The sequence below is a fragment of the Malurus melanocephalus genome, unplaced genomic scaffold, assembly GCF_030028575.1.
Source record: "Malurus melanocephalus ecotype Western Australia unplaced genomic scaffold, MMel_1.1 scaffold_295, whole genome shotgun sequence".
NCBI lineage: Eukaryota > Metazoa > Chordata > Aves > Passeriformes > Maluridae > Malurus > Malurus melanocephalus.
The window spans coordinates 237,259-254,233 of record NW_026623527.1 but is presented as its reverse complement, the minus strand read 5'-3'; the positions used below and the strand labels follow the sequence as shown (position 1 = coordinate 254,233).

General features: G+C 38.4%; 1 protein-coding gene across 5 annotated transcripts in view; it reads left to right on the top strand.

The window, feature by feature from the left end:
- The window catches only part of RBFOX1 (RNA binding fox-1 homolog 1), a 504,918-nt gene that overhangs the window by 485,396 nt on the left and 2,547 nt on the right, over positions 1-16,975 (top strand). For 2 of the 5 annotated variants that reach the window (XM_057376931.1, XM_057376933.1), the window contains exon 12: positions 5,831-5,883. The exons of the other annotated variants lie outside the window; for them this stretch is intronic. In XM_057376931.1, the coding sequence (XP_057232914.1) occupies positions 5,831-5,883 (53 nt within the window). The remainder of the gene's footprint in view (positions 1-5,830; positions 5,884-16,975) is intronic. 5 annotated transcript variants of the gene reach the window in all.

Here is a 16,975-nt window from a genome sequence, read left to right as displayed (position 1 = left end):
AGGGCTATTTTCTTTTCTTTTCTTGAAGGAATTCTTTTTGCAATTGCACGAGTACTTTTTGGCGTTAAAACAAATTATTCCTGTTCAGGAAGTTGTGTGACTGGTGGCAGGGTGAAAATTTAATGAGAGATTTCATTTCTTTGCCCTCTCCTGCTGTCTTTGGCAGTCAGAGTTTTGGTACAGGCATCTTGTCATTGGCCCAAGCACACGGAAATGTCCAGTGCTGAATCAGGATTTCTCTATCTGCTTCCAAGGCCTGCCTCAAAATTTCAGGCTAGAAATGGTCAGGAATGGTGGAGGTTATCACGTTATCTTGTGATGAGGACAGCAGAGCTGCTCAGTGAAAGCAAAATACCTTCCTCTCTGTCTTGGCATCAGCGTTGTTTAGGTTGAACAATCAATTCTGAAGAAAAGGAACCTGACATTGAAGAAATKACTCTAAAAGTAAAATATACCTTCCTAATGCACATCAGGTCAAACAAGTTACTTAGTGTTGTTGAAGCTTGATACCACATGAATTATTTATAGCTTTATTCCTATTTCATTTAATATATCTTATAGGTATTGCTGCGAAGTTGTTTAGTTGTCTGTGTTGTGATTCAAATGCTAGGGGTATGGTAATGTACTTTGATCTTACAGTAATGGGAATATAAAGCATAATAGCAAAATCAACCTCCTAATTATAGTTATTATGCTAATATTAAAAAGTTTAAGTCCTTTGATAGCCTTGATATTTAAATTTAGGACACCAGCAGGAGGGAGTTGGGAAGGACTTARTAAAATGATTTGAAAGGGAAACTTTGTCCATCCTCGAGTATTGCYGAAACTATTCAAGGAGCCAGCAGTCAGCAATATTAAAATTCACAGTGAAAAAACTCTCAGCATCAGAGTCCTCACAAGAGCARCAAAGATTTAACATTTAGAGCATGCAGGAAATATATCATACCTTTAATAATATAATGGAAAAATGTATAGAAGTACCACTGTAACTCTGCTGGGAAAAATCATCACTACACTCGGTAGTTAGTACCAGATCCTCAGGGAATACAATTTGGAGCAGCCCCAGGAAGGAAACTCAGTGCTTTTGCTAAAGCTGCATCCACTTTACCAGCTGAGATTCTGATCTCTGACTTCTAAATACTGGCTGTGGTTGTAAATCCCATGGTGGTCTTGCCAGAAAAAGTCAACTGATTAAATACAGTTTAAATCTCCCCACTGTAACTTCTGTTCAATTTTGTGTTTGCCTTCGACTTAATTTGGGATGTTCAGGRGCTCTGCACTCTTTTCAGCAGTTGCTCTGTTTTTGGGCTGGGATCTGCACCTTTCTTTTGAGCAAAATTATTTCTGTCTTGTTTTGTGAAGTTTGTCATCAAAGCCCAGGAAATCAGGCCTGTGAAGTATAATCACCKTATGTTAGTGCATTATAATTTCTTTCAAGTTTTGGATTTCCTAGACCTAGTGCAATTATTTCTAGGGAAGCCCTGATTTTTAAAATGCCACTTGACTTCTAGTATGGCTTGGAAGCTCTGTGCTGCCAAGAAAACTTCTAATTTCTTGGGATWGCAAACTTCTGGGAGTGATGGGGAAGTCAGGTGTGTGTTCTTAATTGTGTGCTGTGTGCAGCAGTGGTGAAAATTCCGATGTCACCCACGGTTTTAGGAGGGGAGAGGACACAGAACACACATTTTCCCCCTGTGCCCACCCATAATTATCTAAGTTTATAAACTTCCCAGGCACCTGGGAGTTCTGAACACCTGAAGAGCAGCAGAGGCAGCGATTGCAGGAGGGAAAGGTGGTGGGAGGTTGGTGCTTTTCAAGGAAAAGGGAGCAGAGCAGGCACAGAGGAGCTCGTCCTTTCCTGGGGTGGGATGACTCCATAGAAACTTTCAGAGGGAGCACTCAGGGTAGCARTTTATTCTGAGTTTGGGATGGAATTGTGCTTTGTGAGAGTTAGGTCCCCCAATTCATAAAAAAAAAAAAAAGAGTGTCTGAGACCCATTCTCTGAATATCTTCCTGTCTTCCAGGTTCTGAATTTTCCAGTAATAAAGCAGGCAAATCAATATGGGTCAGGCACTTCCTCACTRAAGTAGTTGTGTGTATCAAACAGCCATAGCAAGGACAAAGCTCAGGCTCCAGTGATTAAAGAACTTCAACCCCCCAAAGATATCAAATCTCCATCCTATAGTAGGGCATGTTTTCACCAAACCGTATCAAGGGGAGAGAAAGAAAGCACGTAATGTATTGGATATGCAAAAGGTCTGCTGGGTAGAAAGAGCAGGTGCCAAAAGAGAGAGGTTTCTGTCAGATTGGGGCCTCAGAGGCACACATTTGTTACTGCCAAAGGGACTACAGGGAATGGAGCAGAGGAAATTAGAACATATTCAAACCTTTGAAGATGGTGTAATGCAGGTTCAATAACTGCCCCAAAGGAAGAAAGAGCATCTAAATCACTTAACAGAGCTTCTGTTGTCCTCCCCTTCTGTTCTTGTTCGAATTCAGCATATATATCAAATTTTTAAATGGTTTTGTTTTTTTTTTTTCTCAAAATTTAAAACCATCTTTATTATCATACTGGTAAAAAGCGTGTTAGTTTTCAATTTGCTGGAAGAGATAAAAGTTGATATATAGGCTGGAGAGAAGCAGTAGAATGCAGAGTGTTTGCCCTTGGGAAGGAGCTGCTGGGATGGAACACAGCCATTTGGAGTCCCAGCAGCACATYTTCCTGACCCACACTGTCTGGGAGACATCAGAGAGCTCAGACTGCCAAAGGGTGCCACTCCTGCACTTAAAAGGATTGCACTCAGCCCAGGGTGTGAGGATCTGGCAGGCTGAATATATCCAACTGTACATTCAGATCAATGTATTTGTCATGTAATCCTTTCAAATTTTTTCTATCTGCCTTACAGCCAGTAACAACTTTTAAAATTTTATTTAAAAAAAAAGGTTTTTAAATCCTTGTTCTTTCACATCTGAAGTATTAACCAGTGAAGAGTAAAAATTTAGTTCTAYACTTTCACTGTTAATACACAAATTAAATTATGGAAGTGATTCTGTATCTTAATTGAGCAGGGCTTATTGTATAATAAAGTCAGGTCCGCTTACAATTCCTGTACCTTTTTGAATCATTAATAGTGTAGCAGTGATGAGGAGCACTAAACCAGCCTAAAACACACCATGAATTTCCACCATTTCTTCCTTGGGTGGTTTTTAATCCTTGTGTGCTCGATAGTCAGGGCAGAGAATTGATCTTTAAAGGGAACGCTCCCCATCTGCAGAGGGCTGAGCGAGGGCAGCTGTCCTTTGGCACCTCTGATTTAGGACAGAAGGGATCTGCTGCATCCCAGAGCCAGCTCAGCCCCAAAGGATTCCTTTTGCAGGCTCTGGGGTTGGCCCCACTAAGGACTAACACTTGTTTTAGGCATCAGGTGATGGCTGTGATGCCTCCGACAGGCAGTTTTCCCTCTAGGTCTATATAAAAAATAATATGGAATTTACCTAAATAAAAGAAACTGCTACTACAAGAACATTAAACTATCAAAGTGCTTAAGAATTTTTTGTAAATGTTACAAATAGCACCCAATCACTTATGAAAATAGTGAACTGGCTTATTGAACTCCAGCCTCCACCCTTTTCATTCTCACAGCAACTATTCTGACCAGTATGTAACTTTCTACTTTTAAAACTTAATTGTGGAGCTGTGAAATTAATTTTACAAAAACAAAATAGCATCTTCTTCTGAAGCAGTATGACAGTATGACAAGGGATGTTTGTAGTAGATGGGTTTGTTTTTTTTTTTGATAGGTATCACTTTGGCTTCTTATTGTTTTTTTGGTTTTGTTTTTTTTAATTAGTCTTCTCACAGTAATTAGTAAAAAGTTGGTTATAAAAAAAGAGTAAGATTTCAGAACAGTTTCAGTAACATTTGTCATTCCAAAGGACAAACTGCAGTCAGTGTTCTGGGGTCTTTCTGGAGGTACTGACTCATCATATTGCCCAGGCACATAATTCTCTACTTTAACATTTGAAGATGGAGAATCTGTGCCTAAATGTTCCACTGTTCCGAGCTGAGATAAACAGGAGTTTCTCAGGAACCACTTTAGAGGCAGTTTTTAAGGAAAAGTGATCATTTAAATGAGAGGGTAATTTAACAGCTTCACAGAAAAGAGTCAGGAGGATTTTCTGTAAAACAGTAAGTCTGTATTGCTAGTGGCTCAGTCCCTTTTAGCAAGCATCTAACTTTTCCTTTCTGTGTAATTATCACAGAGGTGGCAGCAGTAAATACAGTGACAAATTATGCTACCTATGAAATACAGATTCGCTCTGTATTTATAGTGTGCAATTTATCTCTCTTCGGTTTTCTTAAATCATATCTTTAGCATTACTTGTTAGGTAACTCTCACTAGCTCTGGAAAATAAAGAGCAAAACTACCAACTGAACATCAGTTGAAAATGAGAGAATGTACAGTTTCATCACTAAATTTATTGAACATCAGTTGAAAATGAAAGAATGTATAGTTTAGTCAGTAAATTCATCCTGACGGCAGTGCCAGTATTTCTGCCAGGGCAGAGGGAAGGATCAGATCCTGCTTTTAGACTTAGGCAATCCTGTCCCTACATTACAGATTAATTGTTTTGGTTTGGATTTTTGGTTTTTTTTCCCCTAGAATGTGAATCTCTAAGTAGCAAGGTTCACACATTTCCAAACAGGGATTTCAAATCTCTTGATACATCAGAGGTAAAGTAATAGAAAAAGATTTTGTTCTCTTAGGGTTTAAGGTGCTGATGCCCCTAAGGGACGTTGGCTCCTGCGTGGTTTTCAGCAGGATCCTCAGAGTCCTTAATGCTTGCAGAGCTGTTTTTCCAGGCAGAGCTGGATCSCTCTGGCTCCTGTTTGTCAGACTCTGGCATTAAGGCTCTGCAAACCCTCGAGGGTCAGGGTTTGTGCTGTGCCTGGCAGTGCAGGCTGGAGGAGCTGGGAGGGAACCACACCCCAAGTGTTCCCCCTTCACCCTGCACAACCCAGAAATACTCTGACCAAGCTGTGCACATGCATCTAAAGGGATCATTTGATGCTAGTCCTTAAACGYGGATTCCACTAACCCGGATCCTGTTTGCTTAGACTTCAGACAGGACAAATCARGATTTGTGCCGTAGTGAAATTTTCTGCATTTCGAAATGGTAGTGCATTTAACGTTTCTCTATTTATGTTACCTGGTTTAAAAAAAGAATTTTGCAAGAGAAGGCTTATATTAAATTATTCTGTATCTGTAGTTTATGCTTCTAAGATTCTGAAAAAGACTTTTCTATGTATTTGGATGACAGTATATGAGAATATACGTCATTTTTTTTTAATAAATAACAGAAAATTAGTTTTCTAATTGCAGTCATATTAGACATAGAAAAAGCAAAATATTTTAATTTCAGTATCCTCCTTTCAGATGCACAAAGCAAATTGCAATTTAATTTTTTTTTCAAAAGCGCTTTTTACATATTTTGCAGTAGTGCCCTTTAATAGCTATATCAATATATTGTTTTATTTTTRTTAGCCTTCATAAATATATTGACATATCTGTAACACTAAACATGAAGCTTCCAATGCAAGAGTTTGTACATAGTCCATATCYAAATGTCACCATTATTTCATTTAAAAGATCCCAGCATGTCTACCTCATGATCCTTATAAACTCTATAGTACTGAACACTTTTTCTTGCTACATTCATTAAAATTAAGCACCCTTCCCCTACCCCATCTGTAAACATCAAGTCAATTGGCAGCTAGCACATTTCCCAGTCAGCAAGCAGTATTGTGAATTTTATCTTCTCTTGCAGAAATCAATTCGTCTTCGTTGCAGCAGATGAAATTTCTTGTAACACCTCTGCAGGTAACAATCATTGATACTTCTTGATGCATCCATCCAGGTCTCAATATCCTTTTTCACATGCTGCATTTAATCGTAAGACAAAAGCGCAGGAAAAGTCCGTAGTATAAATCTTTGGAAACAGTTTAATGAATTTACAGCTTCAGCCTATAGGTTCTGCCATATAAAAGCCATTAGGTTATGTTGCTGACGTTGGTGTTTTATTTCCAGTTTAAATATCRTGTGGCCTAGCATGTAAGGATGTGTTAAACCTTGTGATGTGAGCTTGCCGTGCAGGGCAATCAGGACTGTGACTCTGAAAAGCCAAAGCAAGCAGAGCTGAGAGAAGAGCCGAGGTTTAGCTTTGTGTAGGACATTGTAAGTGCTATAGATGTAACCCTTTTCTTCCCAACTCATTGGGGGCAAATGATGCCCACAAGGGTGTTGCAGACCCTAAAGCACTCACAAAGTCTATCCTATGGATGAGATAGTGGGAGAGAGGGTCTGTGTCTTCAGAGGATCGCTCTCTAGTAAGTAAAAAGTCTCCATATCCTAAAAAGTCTCGTTATCCTAAAAACTATATCCTAAAAAGTCTCGCTATCCTATCATGTTGTAAGCCACGGGTACAGAAGAATGAACAATGTTTACAAAAGGTAATGGTGTTTTATAAATCTATTGAATATGTCAAGAGGTTTTCTCTCTTTTAAGCAATAGAGTTTGACCAAGCTTAGTCTTAATTCAGGTAAGGATGGTGTTATGTTGTTACATAAGAAATCAAAAGGCAAAATAAATAGTAATGGTGCCGGGACTAATTCTGCCAATAATTTTGAGCAAAAAATCAAGTTTGTAGATGCTTCTCATATAAAAGGGTGAAAGGGTATATAGTGTGAAATCAAATGTTGGGATTAAGAAGTGTTTGCTGATAGAGTTTTGTATTAGCAGAAATGAATGAAAGATGATGAGATTTCTGTTTATGCCATGATGATCTACATAGAAACAAATAAAGAGCATTTATTTATGGAAAAGGTGATCATAGCTAACCCCAAAATATGCTAAAATTATCGTAATCTCTGTGCTATCTGTAGCATTTTTGGTGGTAATCTGAAAAGTTATTCTGTAGTTAAACCTGATTTAATGTAGATTTTTCCAAGTCCTATAAGTTATGAAGAAAATACATTTTGAGAAGCCAACATTTGTCACATTGTTGGTATCACTCAACTTGAATTTTGGCTTTTGTTATKTCACTTGATCTTCCTGCTCAGCTCTTCATTGAAGTAAGCTGTAGTAGGGAGGCTACTAATTTGGAAATCTAAGCCTTGCTAAATAAGAATAAAGATGTTTATTTTAGCAGTTCTTAAACTTGGAATTCTTCAGTTAGATGTGGGGTCTGTGGGGCCTGTTTTACAAAGTGAACCCTTCTAAGCAATAATGATTGATCTAATAAAGACATTTCTCCCCCTCAATTCAGGCACAATTTAAGTGCCCAAGACTTTAGTGTGCATATTCCATATATCCCTTCTTTAGTAATCCAGTCAAAAATATAACACTTTCATTTATCAGTACATTCAGTGAAGTTTACCTGAAAGGAAATGGACCTCTGTGTGTATTTATTAAAACTTTTCAGTTTACCAGTTGATTACCTCTGTTGAATTGATTCAACAATAAGGTTTGTTTGGTTTTTTTTTTATTTTTTTTTGGTTTTTTTTTTTTGCACTAAGCTATAAAGGAGAAAGTTGATGAAAGCTTGTAACTGCTGTTTCTTATAAACCTAAGTTACACTAATAGAATTTAAAGGACTTTTGGCTTCATGAAAAAGTAATTCTCTGGCCCATATTCCTGTGATTCAAGTTGCCAAAAGCTGAAATTTGGTCTTTTGAATTCGTAAGTTGACTTCCAACTAATTTATTATCTRCTGTTTTACGTTTTAATACCTGGAGCAAACGTAGAGATACTTTCAGAACCAAAGCTAACCTTCCTGTGGTTTTTCAGATGCATGCAGAACACCTGCAGTATGGTTTTATAGTGCTCTTTTTAGTGCTCCTAAAGTCAATGACAGTAATTCTACCGTGTTTGTAAAGTTGGTATCGAGGGAAGATACTCGTAACATGCTCAATGTTTGAAATGTGAGTATATGTATGTTTGTATTGTTTCCCTGTAAAGAATGGGYGTGTCTGTGGATTGCAAATCGTAATTATAACACGGAAAGCTTTGGTTGGARCTTGGTCATCAAATGGAAATGGGAGGTGTTGGGTGGTTCTGCTGGTAATATTCCCTCTTTTCTTCTCCATACTTTATCATTCCTGCCAGAGGATACTTAGCCCTCAGCCACATGATACCTGATACCCCTTTTGATTTGGGAATAAAGCAATTTGAGTAGGGAAATGTGTTAATGAGCAATTTGTGTCCATATACACATTTCTATTTTTGTGTCTGTGTCTGTTCTTGAATGCACATTACAGAAGGAAAACCTCCTCAGATATCTGACAGAGGGATCCTTCCATGGGAAATTTAAAAGCATTTCACTCTTGATTGCACCCARTGCATTCTGAGACTAAAAATAATTACTGTTCAGCAGAGAAGTTCTGCACTTCTGGGATAGATCTTCTCTGGCAGGCATGATTAAAGGGTTTGCAAACAGATCTGAACTARAACAGAGGCAGGGAAACCATCAGAAACCTCCTGTTGGTTTGGTGATGGAATTTTAACAARGATCTCCAAAGGCCTTCCCCTGCAAATTCCTGACAATAGTTCCACTAGGGGAGAATTAATCCTGAGGTTCGTGTCTGATGGGGGCAATGGGCATCTTGCCCTATCAGAATGAGACCCAGAATAAACCCATGGTTTATTTACTTGTTGGTTGCAAACCATTTCCCATTTTGCAGCTTTAGCATTCTTAGAGATTTTTTTTCAAATCAGTGCTCAATCTGTTTTGGTTTTTTTTTTTCCCCCTTTAGGTTTTGTAACATCAAAATTCATAGTTTGTAAAGAAAAAGCATTTTTAGTGTCTTTTCCAAGTGAATTCTCAGACATACCTGCAAATGACATTTTATATTTTTCGTGTAAAAATGGGACAGGGTTATTGTTTTATATTTATATTACTCTCTCCTTTCTCTCAGTTTTTAACTCTTATCGAACCTTTATGTAGAAATAAAAAAATCGAGTGCAGATGCATGCTTGGTATTATTTTTCTCCCAGATATATTTGCAGTTTATGATTTTGAAACAACAGAGAGAGAGGCAAGGATATATATTTAAAGCTGAATTTGGAATGAAGTATGGTGGAAGTGGATATAACATCTGTCCAATTGTGACTGTATTTATTTACATTTTTGAGCAGAATCAGTCCCARGAGGAAGGATTCTCTGTGTGTGTGTCTGCATGCAGGCAAAAGAAATGCTTTATAAAGCTTTAGGAGTTGACAGTCTTAAATTAAGTTATTGACCTCCATTTGGAGAAAGATAYGGTCTCCAAAACAGATTAAACATTTTGAAAGGTTTAACTTCATAACTCTGGGAAAGATGTTGAATAAAAGCAGGCAGCTGCAATAAGCAAACAGAGGGGTTTGTGCTATTGAAATGTTTGAAGAGAATATTGGCCATTTTTAACAAATGCAATTGCTCCAGTCACTGCAATTTTCCTGTATACTATCATTAACCTGTCAGCACTAACACTGCCACAAATTTAATTCGCTGAACAATAGCAAATATGGAGATACTTATTTAAAACAAATTAACATTTGATGGAGTGCTTCGAATGGCTGCAGCGCCTGTTGTGGCAAACCTACCTCTGCCAGGGTACATAAATAATTGTAGCTGCTCAAAACGTTGCCATGTGTACTGGCATSCATCTCATTGACCTATTCACGTGTCTGGGAGGAGATATTGATCAGATCATACCCTTGCAAAGGAGTTTGAAGGAGTATAATGCAAACTGCTTGGGAAGAATGCAGCTTCAGAGGTATTTCCTTCAGCCCCTTAGAGTTACTGTCTGAAGACATATGCTCAGCTGAGAGAGGTTCTTCCCTTTTACTRTTGCTGCCAATGGGTTTGACTTCATTTCACGGAGCAATTTGGGAAAATAACCATTTTCTGTGAGATGCTTTTATGATGATGTTCTGCTCTCCCGCTAATCAAATAAAAAATGAAGACGAAGGAGCATCTGTATGGTCTTTGTGCCGGTATTTATTCAAGGCTGTACTGCTGCTCCCTGTGAAAAATGGCAGACACTGAAGTTTTTGCTCTGGAAAGACTAGGAAATGTTGCACTAATGCACAAAATTAAGCTTCTTCTATAAATTCAAGTGTCCTTTATGTTGGCAGTTTAAACTTGYGTTTACTGCCGCTATAAATAGTTGCTTATATGGAATTCCATTYGTTACCGCTTTTACTGCTCTGGGTGGTTGTGTGGTGAAGACGTTCAGCTACTGGCTYGGTTGATAAAAATCAGTAAACACTTTGATTACCCTCTGTTCTCCTTTCATGAGGTTTGATTAATTCCTTTTCCTCAGCCAGTGGAAGCCCTGGCAGCCCTGGCTGGCATCTCTGTCATTATCTGTGTGACAGCTTGCCTGCCCGGTGCTCGCGGTTCTAGGTCAGTTCGCATGGCTGCTCAAATGTGACAACATGACAAGATTAAGGAAAGCTGAGGTTCTGTGATTTGTAAATGGAGGATTTGCAATGTGAAGCTCCTTTGATAACAGAAAGAGTGAATAATCTGTGTTTGTCCTCAACAAGTGCGTGTCAGCACGCGTGCATCTCCTGTGCTGGTTTTTTAAYGAAGCAATTAGATTGTTTTTTCTCTGATAGACTGAAAACAGTGCACGTGAAAGATGTGTTTGTGTGTGTGCATGTGTGGATGCCTGTATACAAGTCCCTTAAATGAACATGGATTCAGTTTTGATATCCTGCCATTATCATATTGCAAATAAACATAAAACAATGCTGTGGTTGCAGGCTGCAGAACTTTATACATGAGCACAAGACTGCTTGAAAATGTAAAAAACAACTTTTTTTTTTTTATAATCCAGTATATGTGTTATTGAACTAGATAAGAATTTCTTCAAGCCTTATTGCCCCTAAATATAACAGAAATAGTAACAGGGAAATGCTTTGTACTGAAATGGAGCTGAGTTTGGGTGTTCCCTGATGGCAACCTCAGTTTCCCCAGTGGCTTTTTTTAAGGAAGTTTATATGAAATCTAAGTTTCTTGGTAGAAGCTTCACAGAAAAGCAGTAGTGGTAGCACAGAATTCTGTTAGATTTTTGRCTAGGCATCAGCTTCAATTCCCACCCTTTACACAAATCCAGACAGCAAGACTGAAACTGAGGGAGAGCTTTTAAGGCAAGATCTGTGCCTGGGATTGCTCCACAGCACTTACTCAGCATCAGCTAAGGGAAAAGTCACCAGTGCTGCTGTTTGTGACACTTCTACATTTCTGCAAATTAACCAGTATCAATCATGTCTATTTAAATGTTTAAGAAGGTGGCAGCTCAGCGTTGGCTGGCTGCAAACATCTCACAAATTTTAAAAGAAGATACAGGCTGGCAAAGAGAAGCAAAATTAAAACAGCATCTGAGCATCAGTGAAACTTCTGCAAAAACATGCCTGTCAATTAGCAAGAAAATTAACTGGCCAAATTGAGATGTGGCATAYATAAGTAAACAGCCAAGAACTGGAGAGGCATCTCCACATACAGAAAATTCTGCATAGGTTTCTCAACTTTCGCCAGCTTGCAGGAAAAAGTAAACAGTGCTTTTAATATTTAATCAATGACATATCTATGAAGATCCTTTCGTGGAAACCTTTCATTATTGCCCTCTGCCTATGGTAGGCCCTGGTCAAGTTTCTGATCTCTGTGAAAGCCTAGGGATGTGTCAGTGCTACAGAAATTGGGAATCCCTGATGGCTCTCCAGGCATGCAGGAGTTCAGCCCTGCAGCACACCTTGAAGTTTCCCTCTTTATTGTGCTGCCTGTCTCTTCCCAATTCTTTCTCTGCTCCACATCACAAACCTGTAGCACATTGCAGGTCATGGAAGAGGAAGATGCTCTGRATAAAGTATATTATGGTCCTCCCTTGTACAGGGACCTCAGTGTTTGATAGGATSCATTCAAAACTCAGAGAATTTTATCATTTTCAGCCTTGCCAATCAAGGAGAATGCCCTTTTTATCAGCAGATTCCAATTTCCTTGATCTTAAGTAAAAACWTCAGAGGCATCTTTGTCCATTGCCTTCTGAGGTAAAGAGAGACTTKTTGGTCATGCAGGTGACTGAAATGSCCAAAGTCGCCTGGTCTTAATATCTAAAATGAAGTTAATTAGTTGGTTGCACATTTTTGCCATCAAGCAGACATCATCCTACTGCAATGGGATGAATTTTAAGCTCATGACATCTCTGTTGGAATCATCACAGTTCTGTGACCAGAGGAAGAGCACAGAGTTAGTTACAGGAATCATTTATGTWTCTATGTGTTTAAAGCCAGGTAACCCTTGCTTTCCTTGTATTCCCTACAGAAACAATTTCATTACTTCATTGCTCAATTACAATCAAAGCTGGTAAAGAGTGGATAATCTTTGGGGAAAGTTAGAAGRATGAGTTTTCCAGTGGTACATAAGCTTTGCTTCTAATATGGCTGAGCTCAGAGTTAGATTTATCTGCAGTAGTGCCCAATTTTTAACTTTTCTGTTTATAGTTCTTAAACAGGTTCATAATTTTCTGTAGTCCTCCAGTGATATATAGACTTGAAAAAATTGGGGGAGGGGGGGAACTTGRTCATGATAAGTAAAATGTGTGCATCCAATTCTTTAAAATTCTCCTTCTCTAGTTCTCAAACCACTTGAGGAAAATGTGTTAACTTGATTCATATTTTATGTGCTGATTTTTCCTTATTAATTCTGTTATTAAACCCTGTGGTTTAGATRTTGTTTAGGAGCTTCTAAATGTCTCCAGTATCGGAGCTCCACTGCCTGTCCCAGATGTGCATGGAAATACAGCMACAGTAATGAAGAATTAAAAATCCTGAAATGGCAATTATGATAAGAGGGGCACAGAACTCCCCGATTTTTAGTGACTTCAGCAAGGCCTACTATTGATAACTTAGAGAGAGAAACTCCCTTTCAAAGGCCCTAACAAAATAAAGCCCACAGTTGCCCTTTTTTGTTTTTGTTTTTTTTTTTTTGTTTGTTTCTTTCTTTGATCAGTGAACAACAAATTGGCGTTTTATGTAGTATTTCAGCATTTTTAACCACTCTGCTGAAAATGATTGAAGAGATTGAGGCATGGCATAAGTAAAGAAGAACACACCATGTATTGGTGGATAGTTTGTGGTAATATTTACAGAAATGAACATGTCTACACTGTTGTTTTTTTTTCTCAGTTATTTCCCTGTAAGTTGATAGTCCAGCTGTTTAAGAATCAGTTTCAGTGCGATAATAAAATGCTAGCTAACACATTTTTTCCCATTATGTCCCACATTCTTGTCCCAGATACAGTGGAAAATAGAGAAACATACCTTKTTCTAATTAATGATGCATCAAAATCGTTCATCAGACGTGTTCTTAGACAAGAATTTGTGCATATTGGTTTGGATACATTGTTCCATCATTCCGTAAAACACACAGAAAATCTCATTTACTATTAATTTATTCAAAACTTTACCATTGGCACGAGCTAATTTTTAGTCAGGTGTTTACCTAGAATGATGATTTGCAGTGTAAATTATCACAGGCATTTAAATGCCACTGATTCCAAGGAGGAGCGAGCACGCTGGCAGAGCAGTGAGTAAATGAAGCAGTGTGTGTGTGGCTGGGGCAGCTCACACTGATTTGCAGTGTGACAAAATAGTTTAAATCCTTCTCGCTATTTTCAGCCTGGAAATCAGAATCTATTCTGCTAACCTTCTGAGCTTCTAAATTTGGTGTCATGCAAGGGCGTGTTTAAAAATTAGCATTTAAAAAGAAACCCACTTGCTTGAAGTTTAAGCTGACACTGTTCCTTTCCTCTGTGGAAATGAAATTTATTAATCATAATAAAACCATCATATTCTGAAGGTAGAGGTCACCCTGAGGAGAAAAAAAAAAAAAAAGTCTCTTCATCACAGAGGAATTTCAATGCATTTTTTTCCCAGATAATATCTGAGCATGTGTTCTTTCCCCTTTGGAAATATTTTCTTCCATGTTTTTGCTTACATATGTCAAGTGTATTTAGGAGGGTGCAAAAATGAAAATTGTGCAGTTTAATTTTGTACAGTTTATTTTCTTTTACAGAAGATTTGGAAGAATGCTTTTCACATTTTATTTTGTGTTTACATTGCACTCGTTTGTTTAAGTGGAATTTCAATATCCTGTACAAGAAAAACAAGTGTTTCTTATTTTAACAAGAATATAAGCATCGCTAATTCTGAAATAACATTTCAATGTTAATATCACACTAAAAGCTTTAAGTATTATCATAATATAAATGTAGAACATTCTTTTTAAGGAGCAAGGATTAACTTTGGTCACAGTTCTCACATTAGGATTTCTTCACGACTCTTTTGTTTTAAGAAAGAGATACAGTTTACATAGGAGGATGAAAAAAAGAAAAAAGCAATGCAAAACACTGACTATAAGTGATTACTGCTTTGGCAAAAGAGTGATAAAAATGTACTCAGAAGTCAATACCAGGTTGAAACAGTCATATTTTCATCTTTTAAATTGCTTAATGTGTGTCTTTATCCATATTTTCTCCTTAGCTGTCAAGATTTCTGTTGAATATTGATATAATAACAATATTAGCAGCATGTTTTATTACATAAGTGTTGTAAACTTGCCAGTTACTTTAGCAGTTGGCTTAAATATAATAATAATAATTTAATGCAGGCTGAGCCCTGTGTACTCAGGCTTGGTCCTTCCTGACAAGTGGCCCTTGCATTTAGGCCACCTAATCCCATCCTGGGTGAYCTGTTGGACTTTGCTTKGTGAGGCACTGGGATYCTGCAGGAATGGGATGTAGGAYGGAGGCAAAACACAGCCCTAGACCAAAATTARTGTAATTTTTGCACATACAGATTTACAGCCCTTGCTCAGCATTGCAGCAATACCAAATAATCCGGAAGAAAAAAAAATATAAAGAAGGAAATATGCCAATTCTCATTGTTTCAAAATTATAGTCACAGCATTCATTAATGTATGTAAAATAATAGTACATGCAATTCCTCCTGCACGTTGCTGAGGACATGAGGGAAACATGTATACCTTTAATTAATCATTTTCCCATCCTAAATATTTTCTTACTGTTAGAATGAAATTTGGCTGGGAAGAATTAAAATGATAATGACATTGAAAATGGATTCTCAGACTTTAAAAATGGGCATACAGAAGTCRTGTCTTGTTCCCTTTAGTGCAGATGAACACAAGGGGTTTTGTTATGGCCACTATGGAAGCTGAGAATTTCAAATCTCTGAATTATGTTTGCTCCCAATGGGGAGCGTGGCCAAGGCTGGGGTTGGTGGAAGTTCTTCCTGCAGAGTGTGGGATCAGTGTCAAACCTGCTCAGAGAGCTCTCAAACGCTCTTTCCAACCCAAAGAGTCACCAAATCATTTACCCAACAAAGACTGATGTGAACTACTTCAATTTCTTTTCCAGYGGGAATTGCCCATTCTCTTTGTTGTTAACTACCTTGGGTAATTTCTAAAGATAGGTGTTTTGGGATACCAACTATTTAAGTGGAATTGATAAATAAATTTAATCCCACACTCATCAATGGTTTGGATATAGGAGCTAATATGTTTTATACAAGCTTTCTGGCACATATTTTCCTGAGTTTCAGACCAGCTCTGAAGGAAATCAATTGCTTCACACACTACCCCTGGAATTTCATGTATAGCTTGCATAGCAATGAACACTTCTCTACCCAGATCTAAAGCAGGCACAGCTGTGGGGTGAGATACAGAGCCCACACTCATGAACTCGGGCTACTTTCATCAATTAATTCATTTTAATGTATTACCCCTTAATAAGAATTTGGATTTACTGAGGAAACAGGACTGTACAACTGCAGGCATTCAGCTACGATGGCTGTTCTTTGAGGTGAAACAGCCAGACTTTGCAATCCTTTTTTTCCCCATCAAGATGGGTGATTCAGGTGATTTTCCTTGGAAAAGGAAAAGCACCTGACTTCTACAAGTTTATGGCCCTGTGTTTGTGCAGAGTCAGAGACAGGGATGTCCAGGCTGTATTTTCTGTGCTGAACCCTTCAGTGAGCACAGTTGTCACAGGAGGTGATTTGCTGGGATTTCCATACGAAAGGAATCCTTCAAAATCAGCAGATGTTGGCTCAGTTAGATGAGAATTAAGGATTTGTTATCTATGGCAATTYCTGCTCCCTCCTTGAGGGTGTCTCTGGGTAGGTGGGAATGTCTGGTTGGGATAATCTGGACCTTTCTCTGCCTCCCAGCCAGGACCCACRGTGGTGGGTGGTGCAGGAGTGCATAAACCATGGAAACATTCCCTTCTCAGCTTTCCCTCAGCTGATTAGCTCAGAGTCTGCTAATCAGATTCTGCTTGTGGAGGAGCAAATACATGAGAATAAATTAGGTCAGTTGTCCTCTTTTCAAAAAATGTAAGTTTGTACATGTATCTGAGAAACAAGGCAGTTGCACAGAATAAGACCAGTCTGTGGTTACTGTTCACATAAGGCTAATTTTTTTTTTTTTTGAAAGAGATATCAAGGGCATTGTTAAACCTTGTTTGCTACATTAGCCCTGGTATTCACAACAGAACTGTAATTACCAGATTGCTGATTGTTGGTCTGTGTGACACCTGAGAGCAGATGAAAATTGTTTGATTATGGAAAAAATGCGAGACCTTTGCAGTGGCAGCTGTCCCTTTTGGGCACATCCATCCCTCTGATGGTGGCACAGGGTGAGGACCAGGGGCACACAGAGTCAAGGAGCTCTGGAGTGTTTCAGCTCCAAGGATTTTGTGCGGGAAGAGATGACAAAAATCTGATCTTCACATCAGGTTGTACCAGAAATTTGGGCTGAAAATTGGGACTTCAGCAGTGTTTCAGGGAGGCCCTGTCTGTGGTACAGGAATGTGCAGTGAATTCCTCAGCACCAGGTGCCATTGCTGCACAGCCT